The sequence below is a fragment of the Zychaea mexicana genome (assembly GCF_025766255.1).
Source record: "Zychaea mexicana strain RSA 1403 chromosome Unknown BDB00scaffold_76, whole genome shotgun sequence".
In the NCBI taxonomy this organism is placed as follows: Eukaryota; Fungi; Mucoromycota; class Mucoromycetes; order Mucorales; family Lichtheimiaceae; genus Zychaea; species Zychaea mexicana.
In genome coordinates this window covers 201,260-221,499 of record NW_026516739.1, presented here as the reverse complement: position 1 = coordinate 221,499, position 20,240 = coordinate 201,260, and the positions used below count along the sequence as shown (strand labels likewise).

General features: G+C 42.4%; 5 protein-coding genes across 5 annotated transcripts; 1 reads left to right on the top strand and 4 right to left on the bottom strand.

The window, feature by feature from the left end:
• Positions 1-945: 945 nt before the first annotated feature.
• On the bottom strand, positions 946-1,735 carry BDB00DRAFT_875706 (uncharacterized protein; the record flags this gene model as incomplete). Its single annotated transcript, XM_053127388.1, has 2 exons — positions 946-1,268; positions 1,561-1,735. The coding sequence occupies 2 exons, from the start codon at positions 1,733-1,735 to the stop codon at positions 946-948; spliced, it is 498 nt and encodes a 165-aa protein (XP_052976389.1).
• Positions 1,736-2,310: 575 nt separating this feature from the next.
• Positions 2,311-3,532, bottom strand: BDB00DRAFT_839692 (uncharacterized protein). The gene has a single exon (XM_053124721.1). The coding sequence runs from the start codon at positions 3,455-3,457 to the stop codon at positions 2,465-2,467; it is 993 nt and encodes a 330-aa protein (XP_052976388.1). The 5' UTR covers positions 3,458-3,532; the 3' UTR covers positions 2,311-2,464.
• Positions 3,533-4,354: 822 nt separating this feature from the next.
• Positions 4,355-11,581, bottom strand: BDB00DRAFT_839688 (CCR4-Not complex component, Not1-domain-containing protein). Its single transcript, XM_053124720.1, has 13 exons — positions 11,217-11,581; positions 11,029-11,142; positions 10,581-10,922; positions 10,256-10,453; positions 9,940-10,205; positions 8,651-9,839; positions 8,355-8,580; positions 7,952-8,259; positions 7,621-7,851; positions 5,809-7,545; positions 5,100-5,733; positions 4,730-5,018; positions 4,355-4,565 (listed from the first exon to the last, which is right to left on the bottom strand). Exons 1-13 carry the CDS (start codon positions 11,424-11,426, stop codon positions 4,547-4,549), a joined length of 5,763 nt encoding a protein of 1,920 aa, XP_052976387.1. The 5' UTR covers positions 11,427-11,581; the 3' UTR covers positions 4,355-4,546.
• A 19-nt stretch (positions 11,582-11,600) lies between these two features.
• Positions 11,601-12,751, bottom strand: BDB00DRAFT_875703 (uncharacterized protein; the record flags this gene model as incomplete). The annotated part of the gene is made up of 3 exons (XM_053127387.1): positions 11,601-11,866; positions 11,952-12,384; positions 12,557-12,751. 3 exons carry the CDS (start codon positions 12,749-12,751, stop codon positions 11,601-11,603), a joined length of 894 nt encoding a protein of 297 aa, XP_052976386.1.
• Positions 12,752-14,789: 2,038 nt separating this feature from the next.
• Positions 14,790-15,218, top strand: BDB00DRAFT_790618 (uncharacterized protein; the record flags this gene model as incomplete). Its single annotated transcript, XM_053120975.1, has 1 exon — positions 14,790-15,218. One exon carries the CDS (start codon positions 14,790-14,792, stop codon positions 15,216-15,218), a length of 429 nt encoding a protein of 142 aa, XP_052976385.1.
• Positions 15,219-20,240: the final 5,022 nt, after the last annotated feature.

Sequence of the window (20,240 nt, the reverse complement as noted above, 5' to 3'; positions counted from 1 at the left end):
ATAATTTCATCATTCTCGCTCCACCTCTACCCATCTACTGTACCACCACACCGTCTAACTCTTTTTGTTCTATGCGGGTTTTTTTCAGTTATGGCCTCATATTCTTTGTATATGTATAGTATCCTTGTTCATGTCAAGGAACGACCACATGTCCCCTAGCGCAGATCACTCTGTCTTCCACAGTAAAATCGTGATCTGTAATTTAATAAATGAACTAACATACCTATTGGATGCTAATATGTCGCTTTTATCAATAGCAGCTTTTTAAAATGTGCTAAACCATTTAATTTAAAGCTTTTCAAACTAATTTGGCCATTGATAAGGGCATCATACAGCTCTGACCATTTCTTATACGGCATGTCACTCGGGCACAAAGCAGTATCTGCCTTTTCGCCAAAATCAAAACCCGTGAATTCGCACCCCAATGTTTCATTTCTGTAGCGAATTATGCCACCGTCTGACACCCTCTTGAAACTTTTCCACGGAAACCTTGTCAAATTTTTGTCGACTTCGTTGTCTACATACATTCATTAACAAGTATTGATACATTGATAACTGCAATGCAGGCACTGCTTGTAACATACTACAGAGTTCAATCATGAGGTCCTTAACCGTGCTTTTCTTTTTGGTAGGCTTTCTGGTCAAACGAGGGCCTGGCGAAAACGAATAATATACATTAGTAGCTCCTTTTAACAATGCTATTGATGTGTTAGCGATAGTTACCGCCTGTTGTTCCTATAGTGACAGATTGTTATTAAGAAAAGTCAATAAATAAATAGTCCTTTTTCTCAATAACATGTTACTATCACAGTGTAGTATTAACCTTGACAATGTCGATGGAAGTTTGGACGCCCTCCCATCTTATTCAATGCGTTCTGAGCTTTCTCTTAATAGTTGGTATTAGAACCTTGAATATGAGCATTTCTAAGAAACAGATTTACTACTTTACATACTAGATGAGACTATAGGTGTAGTAAGCATCCAATCGGTCTCAAACTGGGGAGACATGAGCGTGCCGACATTCCATCCCATGACCACGCTAGCACGGTGGTTAACCGACATGTTCTCGCGTCTGAAAGCTCTCCCAAGCTGCTGACGAACATCTAGTTCCATAGGAGCCGGTTGCTCCATCATATGGTTCATGCGCTTAACCTTCTCTTCAAGCTTTTTCTGGTGCTCCTCGTTCATGCGAGCACAGATCGCAGCCAGTTGAGCAATTGTCGTTGTCAACTCTCCATCGTTATACTGTCTGATAATATCTTCCCATTCTATATACTAGATAAGTAAAAATTTTCATTTTACCTATATACAAAATAGCAAACCTTCTCGCTCTTTGTCAGTGCTATTTTGAGAAAGGAAGTAAGTTAACGCGTTCCAAGTGGACCACTTTTTGGTTCTCTTAGGGCGGTAATATTTGTTGCTGGAAGCATTTGACTGCTCTGGTTGGGGTTCCTGGTTGCTCAGTGTCGAAATGGAGGACGCAATGTAGTGAGAATTATTCTGAGAAAAAGAAGGGAGAAAGCTGGTGCTATGGTAGGCTGAGCATACTATAATTTCTACGGTGTGCACGGCGTGACACCGCAGAGGCCACAGGGTATGTTCCGTAGAGCTTGTAGAGGCCCGTACGGCGTCCGAATATGGGCAAATAATTTGGGCCTGGGGTGTTCGTTCCAGTGATACTCACATTGAATAGCCTTGGTTTAGAAAAGTTGACGAGGAGGAAGAAGAGCGGCATGATTAATGCGGCCGCGCGGTTAAGACATGCTATGCGGCATTTGAGCCAGTTCATTCTACCCAATCAGATTACTCTCTCACGTTTATGACGCGCCGAGGTGTGTGCCCCTCCAGATCAGATACTTTACTTTACAGTGAATGTATGACTTTGTGAGTAGACGGGTAGCGCATCGAGGAAAGGCTTAAGGGGATAAACATCATTAACACGATATGAAGCTCACTTCAAATCCTTCATCATCTGAGAAGTGACATCGCTTTAAACACGCTGAATACATAATGTATCAAGGTATTCACTACACTAAGCATCGAAACGGCCTTCACTCGACGTGTGAAACCGCTCACCATGATAGTAAGTAGCATTTATAGACAGTTACACCTTTATGCATTCACATCGATATAAATTGGCTGTATCATATCAGATACACTTTGCATTTAAAAAATCTATAGCGCAATTGCGATATCGTGCAGTGTTGATATTGTTGGTTGTTCGTGCTTAGAAGCATGGTTTCGGTAAAAGGATTAAGACTGATATGTAGCTAATAGCACACCATGCAAAAACCCCATTTCCTTGTAATGGTCAAATTTGCATGATTTATTTATAATTACTAAACCTAACAGCGGTCTGTCGGTAACGTGCTACTGTAGATACCCGCAGAAGCAACACAGTGGAAAGGAGAAAATGATAAACACAAAATCAAAAAGAAAGTTACAAAGAGAAAATATTACAGTATTAAGTTATGATAGATGCTGGTGATGAGGTTGAGGTTGAGGGTGATGCCCTCTCGTCTTTTTCTTTTGTTCCGTCTTGGTGCTGTTGTTCTCGCGCTTGTTGAAGCTGCTGTACAACATGCTCTAACCGACTTGCATGACTGTAACGACAATAGCCCATTGCTACACTCCATTGCCATATCAGCCACCGTCGCCTTTTTTTGTTCTGTGTCCGATATCGCCATTTCTTCATTGCTGCCGTGGATTTTGATGCTGTAGCGATAGTATTAGATATGTTGGTTTTAGACAGGACGCTGTGGCACTGTTGTGACAAGGAAGCAGGAGTTTGTGATGATGTTGATGACGCAGCCAGGGTAGTAGCCGAATTAAAACATGTTGATCGTGCAGAGGTTGTCCCCATGACAGAATGTGGACGTGGACCCCCTCTTGCCGCTGTTGAGGTGCTGCCGATTACTGGGGATGCATGGGATTTTGATACTGTGGAGCCTGGCGTCGTCAGGATATAAGAGTAAGACGAGGAAGTGGAAGAGCCAGACGTTATGTTGGAGAAGGGGATTGTGGTGAGACTTGATGGGTTACTATGGCTTGGGTATGATGCTGGTCTTGGTAGTACCTTTGATGACATTACTGTTGAGGCTGGCGGAGGAGGTTGAGGTGACATGCTGTTAGCTGGTAGATCTTGATATGTTGTCTTTTCCGATTGCTGCTGTTTTTCCTCATGTCGGGCGGTTGCTTCCATCCATAATAAGCGTAAGCGGCCACGCTCTAACCATAATTGACGCTTTCTTCGACGTCGATAATGCCAGTAAATACATCGCAGTATGTACACTGAAATGTAGAGCGAGGCTACACAAATAACAATGACAGGCAAGTAGCTGAGATAGACATCCGACTGCGCTAACGGAGAAGCAGCGACAGCATCAGTACCAGCAACAGTAATTGTGAAAGATGTGTCCGGCGTCGGCGTCGTCGACGGCGCTTGTGTTGGTGACATTGTTGCGAGCAACTGGTCATACAAGAGTGGTTGTCCCAGAGTATATACAAACCAGTAGTAGAAAGGGAAAGAAAGCAGAAACGCAGAAAAAAAAGCAGGAAGCCAAGGAGTGAGCAAAAAGGGAAAGTATATAAGAAAAGGGATCTCCCATATTGTTGGTTTTCTTACTAGCTCTTACTTTGCTCTCCCCCATCATTCTAATCGATCACACTCAGTCACTTTCTCTCACCTTTCCTTCGTTTATACTGCGACAAAAAAAAACAGAAAAGAGGCCGTAATATATAACAGTCAATATCACAATGTGCTTTTGTGATTTAAAGGGGATAGGCTACTATTGCTGCCTGCTTCTATTGGTCTTGCTGCTGGTGCTGGTGCTGATGATGGGGTCGCATCCCTGTGTGTCTATGTTTCTTCACTGCACTGCTTACATTTGTATTCCATTTAAGCAGTTAAAACCGTGGATGGGAAGTGGGGGGAAGGACGGGCTAATGATTCATGATGATAGCCATGATATAGCAGCACACACAATACATAAGCATCTCAGCTAAGCGTGGACATTTCGGCTTTGGGGGTCTTCTAACCAGTAATCGGCAAGGACCGCGGAAATGCAGAAGTCGGATAATTGCGTTCTCTTGGCCCGAGGCCCATGCCTTTTCACTCTGTTCACACATACCAGCACACTTGGCTGATGGTAAAGTAGAAATCCCCTTTTGAGATTTCGAGCAGTGTGCCACACTCTGGCTCTTCAAGTTCAGCCCGGCCTGGGACAGTAACAAGATTCGTCCATGTGTGATTGTATACTGTCTTTTTTCTTTACGCCGTTAGAATTGAAATGCTATATAACCATCATATTCTAATCTCTGTTATTCTTCTCTTCCATTCTCCTCGCCTGACCCCCTTCCTTGCAGTCCCCCTTCTCACCATTATTAATGAATGATTATCTGGACAACAATGATAAGGTAATGACATCAACGACGTGTGTTTTTGGGTAATGGGATGTGTGCTCTTTTATTAGAGTTTTGCTTTGTTTTTTATACACGAGATATTACTCTTTTTGTGTGTGAAGAACTATAGTACATCATCATCTCTCTAAATTTGATTAATGGATCTGTAAATTGGATAAGAAATCAGTTATAAAATTCTCTCAATGTAGAATATATAGTCCATATGATCTGATATAGTCAAGAAACAACTATCATGCAATAAACCTTTCTCTCGCGCTCTCACACTCACACGGTCTCACTGTTTGAGATACAAAAATAAACACCTTACCTTGAGACACTTTCAAACAACCGTTCGATATCAGTTGCGCAACGTGTGAATGCATGGTTCCAAAAGTTGTATCGAGGGTTCTTGATTAACTCGATGAATGTAATCAACAACCCCCACGGGTGAGGCCGGTTCACGATCAAACGTTCCAAAAGGACACGGGTTATCTGCTCCTTCACCAGCTCCTGGTCACTCTCGGCAAACAGATAGAGTAATACGCAGCTAAAGTAATGAGTATGACTGTTGGGATACCGCAGCTGATTGGCAATGGCGCTCAGGAATACATAACGACCTATAGATATGGATGTAATTGGTACAATTGTCGATGGATGATGCACGGCGACCTTTCTTATGAAGACGCAATGTTCCTTACCTTCTGGATCAAGCTTGTCCAAAAGATACTGGTATACTTTCATTGGTGCGCCTTGATGTACAGGGATGGATCGAGTAGCACCAGTGACTCCAACATAAAACACCAGAGCGTTCATCTTGGGAACATTGTATTTGGAAGAGGCTTCACTTTGGTATTGCTGTTGTGATGACGAGCCCAGCTCCAATTGCTTGACAAGACCGACCAAGAATGCTTCTTTGGGGGTGCTGCTGTTGCTATCACCGGCATCGTGGGTTTCCAGGAACTGATCGATCTCCTGCTTGAAATTTCCCGCCATTAACGGACTCACATAATCCGATAGTATCCGGGGCGGCTGCTGGATTTCTGGTAATAAATCAACCTTGAGATTCGGCGTGAATGGGTCAGGCAATCGCATGTTGCGCGGGAACGCACTCAGAATAAGGTTACGCAGCTGTATGCAAGATGACGGTATCACATCGCAGAAGCTAAAGTGATAATCGCATAAAAACTCTGGAAAATCATGTAGCAGGACTAGCAGGATACGCAGTGTGCCCCGATACAGCATCCGGGTGGTGTCCCTTAACTCTACATCACGCAAGAATGGGACCAGGAATTGGAATAGACAGATAAGTAATCGTTGGAACGCAGGCCAGCCCTGTATTTATTTGTATTCGTCATCGTAAAGTTAGTATGATGATGCCCTTATTAACTTGTTGCTCTTCTCTTTTACCTTTTGGTTTTCTGTTAATAATAGCTTTGGCATAAACAGTCTGTGTGAAACTAACTGCAACCAAGCAAACGTGAAACCAGGGAAATAGGATGGCTGCAGCGTATGGAATGTGTTGCTAAGTGCAGTCAAGACGGGTAGATATACTGACTGCAGCTGCTGCTCTGACGAATGCAAATCGCTCAACAAGCAAGTGAACAAGCGCAAAAACGGTCGCTGATTGAACTGGCGCCTGTTCTGCTCATGGTGTTGTGCCAAAACCAAGACGATCACAGAGAGTACTTTAGAGAACTGGCTGACCCTGATGGCATTACTGCCACTACTGGTGCTGGCACTTTCGACGGGAAGCTTAATCAAGCCGACCACAAGTTTAGAGAAGGCATCGATGAGCTGGTATGCGGCGCCAGGAGTCTGGCCAGGGATCTGCTTGTACTTGACGACGCGATCGATAGACATTTCGACACATACGCGGAAAAACAGCGATGACATGTCTTCACTGTTTAAGACGGTTTGTTGTGAGAGTTGTGTGAGAAATGCTTTCTGTGCCTTGTCGGTTGTCGAAGGATGTTGATAAAGTCGAACCCATTCTGCAAACAGATATTGAAGCTGGTCGTGGGCACCTCCTTCTTCATTTGGCACGGCATCTTGCCCTGCCTGCTGCGCGGCATCGCGAATATCGCCCATCAAACCTAGCACGCTCTCGGGTACCTTGCCACGGAGCCCACTCAGAGCTTCCAACGAGTTGAAGAAATCCTGAGGAGTAGCAATATGTTCGTCGAAAATGCATGTATGGATAAGTACTGCCGTAAACTCGATTGCTGACGTTCGTCCACTGCCGATTAAGAACCCAAGCTCCTGGTCTTGCTCTGCAAGATTGATCAGGCCGGCTTTGATCAGTGCAACGGTCACTGGCACATTGTATTTGCGCTCGTCGTCGACATGGGTCAGCCAGTACGTCACCAGCGTACCAACATTGGGAGACACTTCGCATAGGCGTTCCAAGACTACAACGTACATCTCTCTTGCAAGCTGCGTCTCGCTCTTGTACAGTACAGAGACTACCTTTTGTGCAAAGGCACGGGCAGCTTCAACCTTATCAAAGCTCGACAATGCCAGCATTGGAACTTGACGAATAATCATACGGATATCATGCATGGGTGGCAAAGCGGCGAAGCTTGACACATTGGCATGACTGGCCAGCTTTTCCAGCTCGGCGAGGTATTGTGTGAATCGCTCTAATATTTGGTGTGCCGTTGCCTGTTGCTGCTGTTGTTGTATAGGAGTAGCTGTTGCTGCTGCTACCGCCGCTGTGTCATAGCCTGCGTTGACGCTCATGGGTCCACCTGCACCAGCGTTGTACCCATACGAAAAGGCCGCTTCTGGACGGGACATCTTGGGCGTGCGCTCACTCTCAAGAGTCTGCATACCGGCTTGCGGAACGGCTCGCGGGATGCGGGCAAAGTCTTCGTACACACGAAGCTGTGCTGGCTGCAGACCACTGGGCTTTGCCCGTAAAGGCTCTGGTAGTGATGAAGGGTACCGTGTCATTGCAAATATGTCCATGTCAAAATAGGGTTGGCCCGGGGCTTGCTCGCGATGCTTTTTGCGACTGGCATAAGCGTTCATTAAGAGGTCGTCGATCTCATCAGTGACTTTTTCCATGGCAACCTTTTCAATCACGGCACAAACCAAATCCAAGTTATCTGATACAGTGATTAACACTGCTTGTTCGGCCAAAGTCTATATCAGATATGGACATATAGCTTAGCTTTTGCACGTCTTTCTCGTATGATTATCAATTTTTACGAATCTTACGTCAGTTAAACCGTTTGCCATAAATATAGCACGAAGGTTGGTTGCCATACTCAGGCGTAATGGCTCCTTGCACGTCACCATAGCTAAGCTGCCAGCCAAGTTTTGACCCATTAGATGTGCAGCATTACGCATCTTATTTTCATCACTCTCTACAGCGAAGTCCTTGGCGACAAGTTCTCGTGTAGATACTGCCGCAATAGCAACTGAGCGCTCGACAACAGGCTCGATTATCTGGCAATCAGAAAAGCACCAGTAATAGCAGTTTAGTGGATACAATCTTTAGGCATTAAGAGACATACATATTTCGTTTGCTAAATAATGGGATACTCACTTCACGAATCGATTGTGTGATCGCTTGCAATACCCAACGTTTCGCAGCAGGCTGTGTCGAATAGAGAATGATTTGTGGATTGAATACGAGATAAGGCGCGATATTAGGCAATACCATTTGCTCGTCCAAACCCGCACCAGTACCAGCTTCCAAAGCAGACGCTTGGAGCAATGCGTTTGGATCTGGGGATTTGCCTGTCATATTGAGTTGGGCACCGGTAGCAGTGCGGCCGAATGCTTCCATGAGTGAATTCTTGTTCATCTGGTCTTTATTCCGTCCGCTCTTCATTATAGACGTAGGCTCAATATCTAAAAGCACGATTAAAGATCATGGTTAGCCCACTAATCTTCCCAAACTTGCTATTCTTCGAGCACTAAATCCGTTTAAAATGCACAATCTTTACCTCCAAGTTCAAGCGATAAACCCTTGCATAGCACTTCTATTTCAAACCTGAGATTCAACTTGAGCTCGGCAAACTGATAAAGCTCTACCAACAGCTTGAGGATAGCCATCAACCACGGGTTGGGCGGTTTGAATACAACGCTCTTGGTGCATTGTTCCAAGACCTTGCACACAAATGGAATCACCACAATAAGCCGGTTACTGTCAAAGCCTTCTAATAGCAGATCCTATTCGACGTTCATTTCTCAGTCATTAACAATCCTTTGGGATATTAATGCTAAAGAAAGAAAATATTACCTTGAACGCGATGTTTTTATGTCTGATAGGCTTGTTTCTTGCAAGCGTCAGTCCACCTAGCCATGAGCCAAGGTTTTTTAATAAACTTCGCTCGGACGAAGAAGTGACAGTCTTCTCCGAGTTGAGAAGAATTTGAATGTTGGCATATGTTTCGCGCAAAACGTTTTGATACAGCATACTACTGTTGACTGTATCCATCACCAACAGGTAGAGTTCATGATAATTTGGTTCAAGGCTCACTCGTTTGACCACCAAGTAATTGCTGAACCATTGATACGCGGTCTTGTCGAGCAGCTTAATCAACTCTGTCGTCTTCTCTTTCAAATTGTTGCGTGCGATGTTGTTAATGATAAACAAGATTTTGTCCTGGATACTTTCCGCAGGCGTCTCATACGGAGTGTCATCATCTGAGCTGGAGATTTCAGGAACGTGTATAGCAGTAAAAGCAGAATGATCGACCGGTAAACTGGCTGCTGCTGCTGTTGCTGCAAGCGCCGGTGGCGTCGAAAGTTGTCCATCCATCCTGCTCAAAGGTGGAAAACTCGGTTGTCCAGGTATATCTTGTGGTAGTGTGTCACTTCCTTGCTGAAGCTGGGCTTGTTGCAAAGAAGAGCTGACAAGCCGTACTAGTTCTGGGTTCGCTTGTTGTAACTGGGGGATTTGTAGCAGATGAACGCAATACTGCGGCCATTCAGGCAGCCGTGACTGAAATTGCGATAACGCTTGGACGCCAAAGTTGAACATTTTCGAGCCGATTGGGTTTCGTATTGCGTCCAAAACACATCTTAAGGCGATTCCAAGAGGGACGAAAGATACGAGGTGGTGTTGTACCAGAGCGCCAAACAGTACGCTAGTAATCGATAGTTCTTTATCCGGATACTTTGGGAAGAAGTGATATTCGTCAAACAAATTGTGGATCATGCATGCAAATATGTCTTGCTCTCGTGCGTTTTTCGACTGACTGAACATTTTCAGACGTTCGACCATTTGATCGATCGACATGCTTCCGCTGTAAATCCGTTCGTAGTATGAGTTGGCTTCTTCTTCTACATCTGGCTTGAATGAGATTTCTCCAGCGCCTGTCGAAACATTGTCGGATGTCCCACGGATGTTCATCAATTTTGGATACGTTTTTAGACTGACTGCCTGCACCTCTTTTAATAACTCGGCATTCTGAGGGCTGATAGGACTGCAATTACGGTGAATTAGACATTACTCAATCATCCACAGTCATGTAATACACTCGCAAGTGCATTAATCCACAAAAATTAGTGCACCTAGATACATACCTGTCAGATAGTACTTTTAAAAATACACCGATTACCTCGGGAGATAATGGTACGGTAGACGGGGCCATATTTGCTTCCTGTCTTGAGACTTCAGCAGCTAATTTTTGGGTGAGGAATCTCAGGCACGTATGGATAAAAAGATCCTTGTGCTCTGCGATTTTTTCCTGCAACCATTTTTCCAAGTTGAGAAACTCGCGACGGGAAGCAAGCGCAGCCAAGTCTATGGAGAAGAAGAAGGGTTGGATATCGAGCATACGCGATAGTAGCTAGCCATATACTCAGTATCGTCATTTCTTACTGGTCGTTCGAAAATTACCTTTAGTTCATGCGTAATATCCAATATACGCGACAGTGACGTGGCATCGCTGCCATACATTTCGAGCATGCTCTTGTCGAGGAAATCTGGGTTCACCAGCCAGAGTTTCTTGAGTACCAAGGGACTGCTTGCGTTTCCGTTTAAATAGATCAACAGGAGACGACCCAGAATATCTTTTTGATACACAGTTTTCACAGCCTGTGTTACGTCAGAGGATGTGTTCCCAGATTTTAGAGCCCACAATAGATATATTCTGGTAAGTCATCGATCTTGAACGTTGCACAAGCACATTCCTCTCTCGTGGTTCCCCTCACAAAATATGTACCTTTGCTTGGATAAATCCTAGAAATACCAGTTCAGGGCACTTGTTCACCATCATCTCCATGAAAACCTTAACATCATCCACTACGGCAGTTTCAGAAAGATCGAGAACACATTCAAAGAGATCCAACGAGTTCAGCTGCTCGTTGTAAAGCTGCACTGCCTGCGTACGCACGTGAGGTCCAGAATTGGCAAAATCGTCCAATTCGATCACCTTTCGCTCCGAACATGCCACTAGACTAAGTACGTCCGCGGAAGCATTGGCCATTTGGTATAATGCGCTCAATTGTCCTTTCAAATTCCTCCATTTGCCGAAAAACTTGTTAGCGGGAAATGATTCTCCACCCTAATACAGGTTTTCACACTAGAATGAGTGAAATGGAGGCGAAGAGATACGTGGAAACATGTTGGAAGGGAATATGCAATCGGGCATGCCAAATTCATTACTTTACCTTTGGACTGTTCTTCCATGCGCGCACAATAATATCCAATCCCTGTGCATCATATACGAAGAAATGTGCATAGTCCAGACATTCGATAACCTTGTCCCAGTCCAATGATGGAGCCTGAACAACCATACATGTCAGTCTTTCTATCTTCTTTCTTCTCCAGAAACAGTATAAACAAGTTGTAAACGTACAAGTTCTTTCATAACTGTTACGAAGTTCTCCACGTTCCAATTGGATCCAGATGGTGATCCGTTTCCAATGCCACTCATGTTGGTATACGTTCGTGCCATGCAGCCTATGGCTACTGCCACATCTTTTTCCTCGATCCTTTGGTCAATATTGGCCAGTAGTTCGCGTAATGCGTCCGTGGTGCTACAGCATTCATAGCCAGCTTCCAACATTTTTTTACTGATCACGCTTTCCCTAGCATCGACATCGTCATTTCTTTCCGATCAAGAGCAATGCGGAAAACGGAGAGAAAGAGAGAAATTAACATCATCATCACGGATAATACAGAGAATACACGATATCGCGTGTATTTATTTGTCGGAATGCAATAATGAGAAAACGAACACTTACTCTGCCATGTTGGGATCAATAGACAGTTGTTGTTGTATCCTTTTACAGATCGATTTATCGTTACAATACTTTGGAAGAACGGCTGCAAACAGTTGGATATCTTGATAGTTGAAAAGGCCGAATCCAGCAGTGACACTTTTTTTAATTGAGTCTATGCACCAAGTGATTACTTTTTCGTCAAAGGTGGTGTTGTTATTAGGATGTAGTTGCTGTTGCTGGTAGTCAATGACGTGTTTAAAATCGCGCGAAGCTAATGCTTTTGCTACATATTAAGTGAGCCAATGTTTAGTTCATGTACTCACATAATCAGAAAACAATTCCATCTTTGTCTGTTTTCTTCTTCTTACCTTGATCAGATATGTGTTGTTGTTGGTTTTGTTGGTTTTCGAAAGATAAACTTAACAACAGTAACGATGACAACGCAAAACGTTGAAATGCGTCCAGACCAAGTTTAGTATAAAGATATTCAAGGTCAACAACCAGTGGAGCTGAATCCGATTTACAAAAGCAGCAAAGCGTTTCGGCAAACGTAACAAACGGTAGTTCCAATTGCTGTTGATTGTTGTTGCTATGATTCTTGTCGTCACTTGAAGGATTAACAGTACTACCCAGGGTGTTGGTGTTGCTGCCAGTAGTGATAACAATATCCTTGAGTAGCAAGTAGAGTAGTGGAGTGTTGTTGGTTTGCTTCCCAGAAGAGTTGGCGTCTTTTTTGAAAATGTCAACGAGTAGAAACCGTATTAGATGCCGGCGAATAACTGCACCGTAGGTATCGATTAGCTGAGGGAAACGCAGAAGGTAAAAAAGTTGAAAGAGAATATGCTTTAAGTTCACGCAACAACGAAATCGGGTTGGATTTCAATAATGCCCCCCGAACTACTATGTCACACACCAGCTCTACACTTTTTCCCCCTTTTCACCTTATCTTCTAACAAAAGGCTTTAATTTTTACCGTTATGATTTCAACGCATATTGTGGAGTAATTAGCTTCCGTTAAATTGGATGCCAATAAAATAATTTGGGCTTTGACGATACGTGTCAAACTGTGCCGTGTTACTGGGCTTTTGGACATTAGCAACGGTGGAGACACAGAACTGGCATCGGAGGAAGTAGAAGTTTGGGGTGATTCTAGATTGTTGTTACTCATAGTTGTTATGATTGCTGCACTGTACTGCATACGGCGCGTGAGTACAAAAAGGATTTAAAATTCTTTGAACAGAGAAGAGAGAGTGAGAAGGAAGAAAGAAGACGTGTGTTGAAGCAGGAAAAAAAGTCGAATGCCTCGTCAGTCCTACCCACACATATGGTTGCGTTGCGTCAATGTCCAATCGAAGCGCTTTATAGGCCAGCAGATGTCTGGGGTTGACTTCTCTCTTCTTATGCTTATTCGTCGCATGTCTAGCGATAGCCCTCATCAAAAAATTGCATTGCAAGTTTTAGCTCTTCAATAGAGCAGTGAATTGCGTGCCTTCAATGATTCTGTCTATGTAGTAAACATGGTAGAGCCATTCTATTTCACAATAAGGAGATGTAAACTGGAATATATACTTTATCCATTGAATTTAATAGCGTACCAATAACTCTCAACTTTTTTATAAAACAGGATTAAAATTTAGCAAGATATTTTATGAAGAGCAATGGCTACAAGAGAGCCAATATCAGTAGCAGAAAGACCAACGAATTGTAGACGTTTCTTCTTCAAGATGGAGCCATATATGATAGAGCTTATATAATAAGTTCAACGTAGCTAGGTCACACTGTAAGGATGCTTGCTCTTCTTCTATCATGATGAGCCAAATGTCATTGACATCTACTTATCAAATAGACACAGGTCGCCATAGGTTTTGGACTGTAGCACTATGTTTATCATTAGCGAACAACTGTTAATATGTAGGGTAAATAACTTACATCAAATGTTGACAACAGGATCAGTTGGTTTTCAAAATTTATGCAATATGGCTTTTGCGAGGACGTTAAGATTACTACATTACTAATACCCTTCACTGTCGAGTTTGTGATTGTTCCTTAGAAAACTTTTTATACGTATATGCGCAGAAAGCACTACATTTTTCAGGACCTCCGAGTTTCGTTGTGATTTTGGAGTCAAATTAGGCGCATAATAATAAAGGCGGACAACGACCGCAACATCTGCTACAGCTGCTTGGGCATATTTATATTTATGATGCAGTGTTTAAGACCATGTTTAGCTGTACTTATTTCTGTACATGTACAGTGTCAACAAAATAGTGAGTCGCACATGTAAGTCGATGCCCATAAGTATTAGCAGTATGCCTTCCAAGAAATTTGATGGTTTCTGAGGAGGAGGAGGAGGAGATTGAAGCTCCATTAGTGACATGCCGGCAATCAAAATTATGTAACAGACAATTGATAGTTTCACAGGCAGCTGTGCTCTTGTCTTCCAATGAATGACACACCGCAGCAGAATCTTTAATAGATGCAAGCAAATCCCACGAGCGTGCAGCCGTAATGAACCGGCCAACATCATTGGATTTAAACTGTGGATTCTATGTTTGCATACGTTCTTTGTAAATATTCGGAAGCAATGACTACAGCAGTAACAGTTTAGCTGTCGACAGGCAGTAAAAGTTATCGAAACAAATTGGCCACTATTCTGATGGTGGTTTGTAACGTAAAGGCTAGTACAGTTTTGGTTTGCGGCAAGTAATATACTTTTATAGCGCGAAGCCTTACTATGCGCAGGCAAATCACATGCCTATCACCAGCAGCAGCAGAGTGGCAGACAGATAGCCATGTTGCTTTTCACGAAACTAACAAAAAGGAGAACCAGCTTCGCGTTCTGAAAAAGATGATGTCACATAGTACGCATTGATTGCACGGTCTCATTGTCCGTATCTGCTTCTTTGTCCCGCTACTGTGAATGAATTCTCTCAATTTTATTGGTTTTCTTTCTTCTTTGAAAAAAACGATTGCGCAGATATGGGAAGTGTATTTCCGAATGTGTGCACCATAATTGTATCAGCAATCATTATTGTCTTTGTACTTGCTGTTGGCGCTATATATGCACTACACAAGATCAAAGTATGTAACACGAGATTGAGTGCTTGATAAATGACTGTTTCCATTCTGCGATTATTCCTGTAACTTTATCTTATTACCTCTTCTGTTTATACGGGCGGCAACAGAAGCAACAGCTGAAGGATGCAATGCCTCAAGTTACACAGCAAGAAAAGAATCTGCTGCCAACATTACCAATGCCCATGGAGAGCAACAGCAACAACAACGATGAAGGAAGCAGCAGCAACATAACACCTTTGCAACGTTACAGAGCAGGTCGATGCGGCCGCTACTATACGCAACAAGAAACATATATACTGCGCAAAATGCTGTATGAAACCTATGGACTCAACAAACGGCTGCCAAGATCTAGTCAAGAGCGTGCCAATTCTCGAGATCGACTTAACATGACACCAAAGCAGCTAAGCGCTTGGATCGCAAACCACAATCTAAAAGAGAAGCAAGCCATTAGTACGTTTGCTAAGCTGTACCATGAAGGAAAGGTGCAAGACTATGACTCGTTCCTTGAACACTGCTATATCCATTATGCCAACAATAACGATGACGCGGAAGTGTGAAAAATCAAAAATTTCTGCTTTATATGAAATGAATACTCTTTCTTAATACATAAAACAAACGCATTTTCATGTTGCACGTATATCCTCACTTTGAAGGCTACTAGTTCTAAAACATTAAAAGAAACATTACCACATTGCTACAAAAAAATACGTTGATATGTGTATGTAGGAGGGATTGACAGATTGAAAGCTCTTTCAAGATTCTATGGCGGTTCTTGCATAATTCGTGGGTCTGGTTTTTCGCTTTGTCATGTGAAAGTGCAAGAAGCGACATTATTTATTGTTTCAGCAGTTGATGACAATTATTTTGTCTTCTTTCTTCTTTGGAACCATTTTATTAGTCTAGGCGAGGCAAGTTGGCAATTTTCTGGAAAGAACTTACTTTAGTAAAGGAAGAAGATATTAAGCATAAAGGTAGAAAGAAGCAGCAATGTGGTAAGGCGTGTCGGCAGCGATTCTATAATGGTATCAGTATTTGGACTCACTGCTATTCTGCTGCTCTATACTGTAAATAGTATTTTCTTCGTTGTGGGATTGCTGAAGACCGATTCAGAAGTTCTTTCAGAGAATTGAAGAACCCGCGCTATGATGCAGACAACGCAAAACCCTCGCCGACATTGCACTCCTTGGACTATCACAAATTGCGCCGAGTTTTGTACGAGGTTTATGGTCTCAATGACAAGTTACAAGGACAGGAGCGGGAAGCTTTCCTAATTCGGCTCAATACAGTATAAGCAACGACCAACGCGAACAATGGATTCCGAATCATAAGCGTTCAGAGCGGCCGAAGCTAGCTACTTTTGCCCGACTCCACCGATTTGGAGCAGACAACCCAAATGCGACTGTTATCAAGTAGTATATTCTAAGTTGCAATTACCACCACTGTCATTTATACCAATATAAGTCACAGTTGTATGTGCATACACATTGCCGCTTATCTCCTTTGTTTTCTACATGTATATTGTAGCTGCGATTTTTTTGTTGCTTTGATAAATTGTTGATTCGTCATAAAATAGCACTTTATCTATGTACTTTTGCTATTGTTTAATCTACACCGCACAAATCTACGTACAATAAAAGCAATTTCGTTGATGCTTCGAATGGGTCAGGAAAAATGATCATGAAGAGCCCTTTTTCTTTAGGCTGTCCGTGGAAACAAGGCCCGGTCATGCAAATAATTTCTTTGTTTGTTAGTCTGTAGTATAATTCTTGTACCACTACGCTACATTCGTCTATTCTTTTCTGTGTATGCAGCTGGCAAAATCTATTTTACCCTTTTTCCTGTTTAGCTATGTACAACCAATGGATGCTATCAGTAAAGCCAAAGTTTCTATGAATAGATTGAGCCCTTTAAAATGTTATTGTTTTCGTAGCTGAGAGTAAATACAATTACATGTGCAATCAAGCCTCTCCAGTAGGGTCGGGCAAAAGTCGAAGAGTGCTCATTGTTTATGTGGGGCGAAAGAAATATTAGTTGCATGCTGTATTTTTTGCCCATTTACTAGTACACTTGAGCCGCTACGCCCAAGACTGTGTGCTAGGGAAAAAACAATGGATCAACAAAACGTGTAGCAATAATGAAAGGGAAACAATGGCAGAAATGTATCCCTTTGTTTCTAAACTATAAATATGTCTTTGCACAATTTGCGCTAGTGATAGTTTCTTTTTGCCCACCAACATCTATTCACTATTTATCATGGGAAACATTCTTACCAGAGTATGTATACCCTTTTTTTAAAGAGTAGTTAAACCTATTCGAAGAGAACAGGAACGATATAGCATGCTGTAATATAGGGAATTGCAAGAAGTCAATTGATCGGTGCTAACAATTAAGCTCTGGATTGTGTCCATTCCCAGCCAAAAGATTGTCAACAGCAAGAGCAGCATGGATCAGAAGAATGCCAAAACGTTGAGAGGCAGAAGCAGCAGCAACGACAGAATCTGCAAGAGGGTCAGCCTCGGCAAAACAGAGAAGCAACTATGGCTGGCGGGATCAAATTAGTTGGTGTTCTTGCTCGGAGACGGAACCGTCGTAGCTACACAAGAGAAGAAACTTATATCTTAAATAAGATGCTGTTCGAAATATACGGCGTCGGCAAGAAACTGACGAAAGAAGAAGAGCTTGCTTTGCAACAACGGCTTAGAATGACACGCCTTCAATTCAAAAACTGGATCAAGAACCATAAAAAGCGATGGAAGAAGCGACTTGCAGCGTTTTTTGAGCTCATGAACCACGAAATAGTACACGACTATGACTCTTTTCTCGAATATGAAAAAAAAAGCAAAAAAAAATAAGAATGTCCAGCAGCTATAACGACAGCAGCAGCAGCAGTGCACCTCACAAATAAACTTAAGTGATACTTTGTATACTCTTACTTACAGTAAATCATTTACAATTAGCCACCCCTCACCGCTCCACTCACTTAATGTATCTGCGTCAATGAACACGTAATAAAATACTCCACTTGAGCGACAGTGTTTTAATCAATTATGTAATCGTATCAAAAATGTGGCGCTGCACATACATTTACCAGATCCAGTTTCTTTTAAAAGAGACTTCTCGACGATAGCTAGCAATGGACTACACTTTTGTACCGTGGCTGTAACATGGCTGGTCCCTTTTGTCTGTAAATTGCACACATCGGATACTTAAATCGGTCAGACCAGCTGCAGACGGCATGATGCTAAGCGTTCGCAATAACCACCGCATACAATTACACGACGATCAGCACCGTCATTAGTGATATCGTACAGTGTAAATGCTGGATTATTCACGAGTTTTGTTGAAAGATTCAAAAAAAGAAAGAATATATAATCTGAGACGGCTTGTATACCCCACATCAACTGAAACTTTGCTATTTGGAACAATCTTCTTGAGGGTGCTCGCACTTACTATACAGCCTGATATATGAAAAGCGCCATTTCGCTAGCAGTACGACCGAAAAAAAATCAAGGAGATTCTACGAAAGTCTACCAAGTTTTTTTTTTAGAGTAAGCTTTTTTTTAGGTTATCATAATGGAAAGCTTCATAATCTTTCTTCGCTGAGGCACTTATTAAAGCATTTGGCAGAATGAGAAACAAAGCCTTTGATGTCACTTAAATATAAACTATCACAGGATTCACTAATTCGAGTCTTTAGCGTCTCTTTTTCCAAGAACGTACGTCGCTTCACTTTGCTCTTGACAACTGACTAGAATTGCTCGATTGGATTCAGTTCGGAAGAATATGGAGGAAGATATGCGAATCTGTACCCTCATGAATAGATACTTTGCAGTACCATTCTCAGTTGAGCTGTGGATAGGAGCATTATCCATGACAAGGTAGTGTCCCTTCATCGCAGGATGCTCGTCCATCAAGCAGATCATCTTGGTTGCAGAGCAGACTTTTGAAGTAATGAAGACCATATTGTAATGATCCAAATATATCGAATCGATCAGCCAGAGGCTATACAACTATACATAGCCAGACCTATCGCCTGTCATCATGTCCTTCTCAGGATGCTTGCTTTTCTAATATGTCACGCACGAACAGTAATTGGAAAGGTATACGCCGATTTGAAAACTGCTGCCGATAAATAAGGACATTGACATTAATGGTGGCGGCCATAGTATAGAGAGTGCAGAAGAAACGCTCGATGAGATACAAGCTCGGGGAATACAATACAACGTGCGGGCCTACAAGAAAGTTCAAGCGACTCGAGTCAAATTGGATATGTGTACAGTTACGGCCCACCACAAACAGTAAAAAAAACCCATTGTTTTTGCAACTATCTTCCCAAAAAGACAAATTTCATTTCTCTCTTTTTTTGTCATGCTCAGTCGCATCCTCTTCCCTCATATTGACTACATATAAATCCCGACGTGTTTATGTATGACAAGCATATTCACGACAAGTTGTGACAGTGTTTAGTATAATATAATAGTACAATTTCGGGACTGTGGGTGTGTGTGTTTGATAGCGGGTCAGTGGCTATTCCTCTCCCTCCGCTACACTGTCAACCGCAATCTTTTAAGCTCTACTGCATCGGTATTACTAGGATTTAACTTTCAAAATGATTGGCAGAGTCTTGCCCCAGGAGCTTAATCCCGCCGACTTTTGTCACTTTGTCACCGGTGACGGAGTTAAAATTTCCAAAACTTTTGTCACTTTGTCACCGGTGACAAGACCAACGCGGCATCGAAAAGGGAATGTAATGACCGTTTATATATGTAGCTAGTTAATTGCAAATAGTACGCTCGAGAACATGTATATTCCTCTGAACACTCGTAACAGCAACTGATCAGCAGTATCGGGCCCTCATTTGTTGTCCTGTTTCCATTTCTCCAAATCCCGCATTTCTTTGACTTTTTGCAAATGTATGCGGAAGACGTCCATTTAGCTCTAAACTTCTTCGTTCGACTATATACCATTCTTAATTGCATTATATTTTCTTTAAAGGAAAATCATATAGACGGTAGGTTTCTACGACTATGTTTTTCTTCGTACTTTTTCCCTTTTCGATCCATGGTAATGCGGTATGATACCATCTCATCATTTCATCGACTACTCCTTTCACATACGTCACGTCACCCTCTGCGTTCATGTTCATATTGAAGTTTGAGGATGACTTGTGTTAGACTACATGTATAATACAATTTTTTTTGCGTATTGGTGAAAGAAGTCTACAGAAGAAAGCAAGTTACAGTTTTCGGTTGATGTAACGTAAAGTTCAAATCAATGAGTGCCCCTCAGCATCGCTACCACCGAGTGAGCAAAGTAGACCAAGTTTATGTAATTATCAAGCATCTTATCTTACAGTTATAATACTTTCCCTAGTCGTTAGGTATACTGTATCATTACTCTTTCATCAAAAGGATAATACTTTCAATCAACGGAATTTGGATATTTACTATATACCTCATTCGCGGACGCGGGACCTCTTGAGCCAAACTCATTTTGTCACGTATATAAGAATTCTGCTTTCTAAATACTTAAAAAAGAAACATGCGCAGCATCATCAGCGCTTCAAATTTACTGTTTCC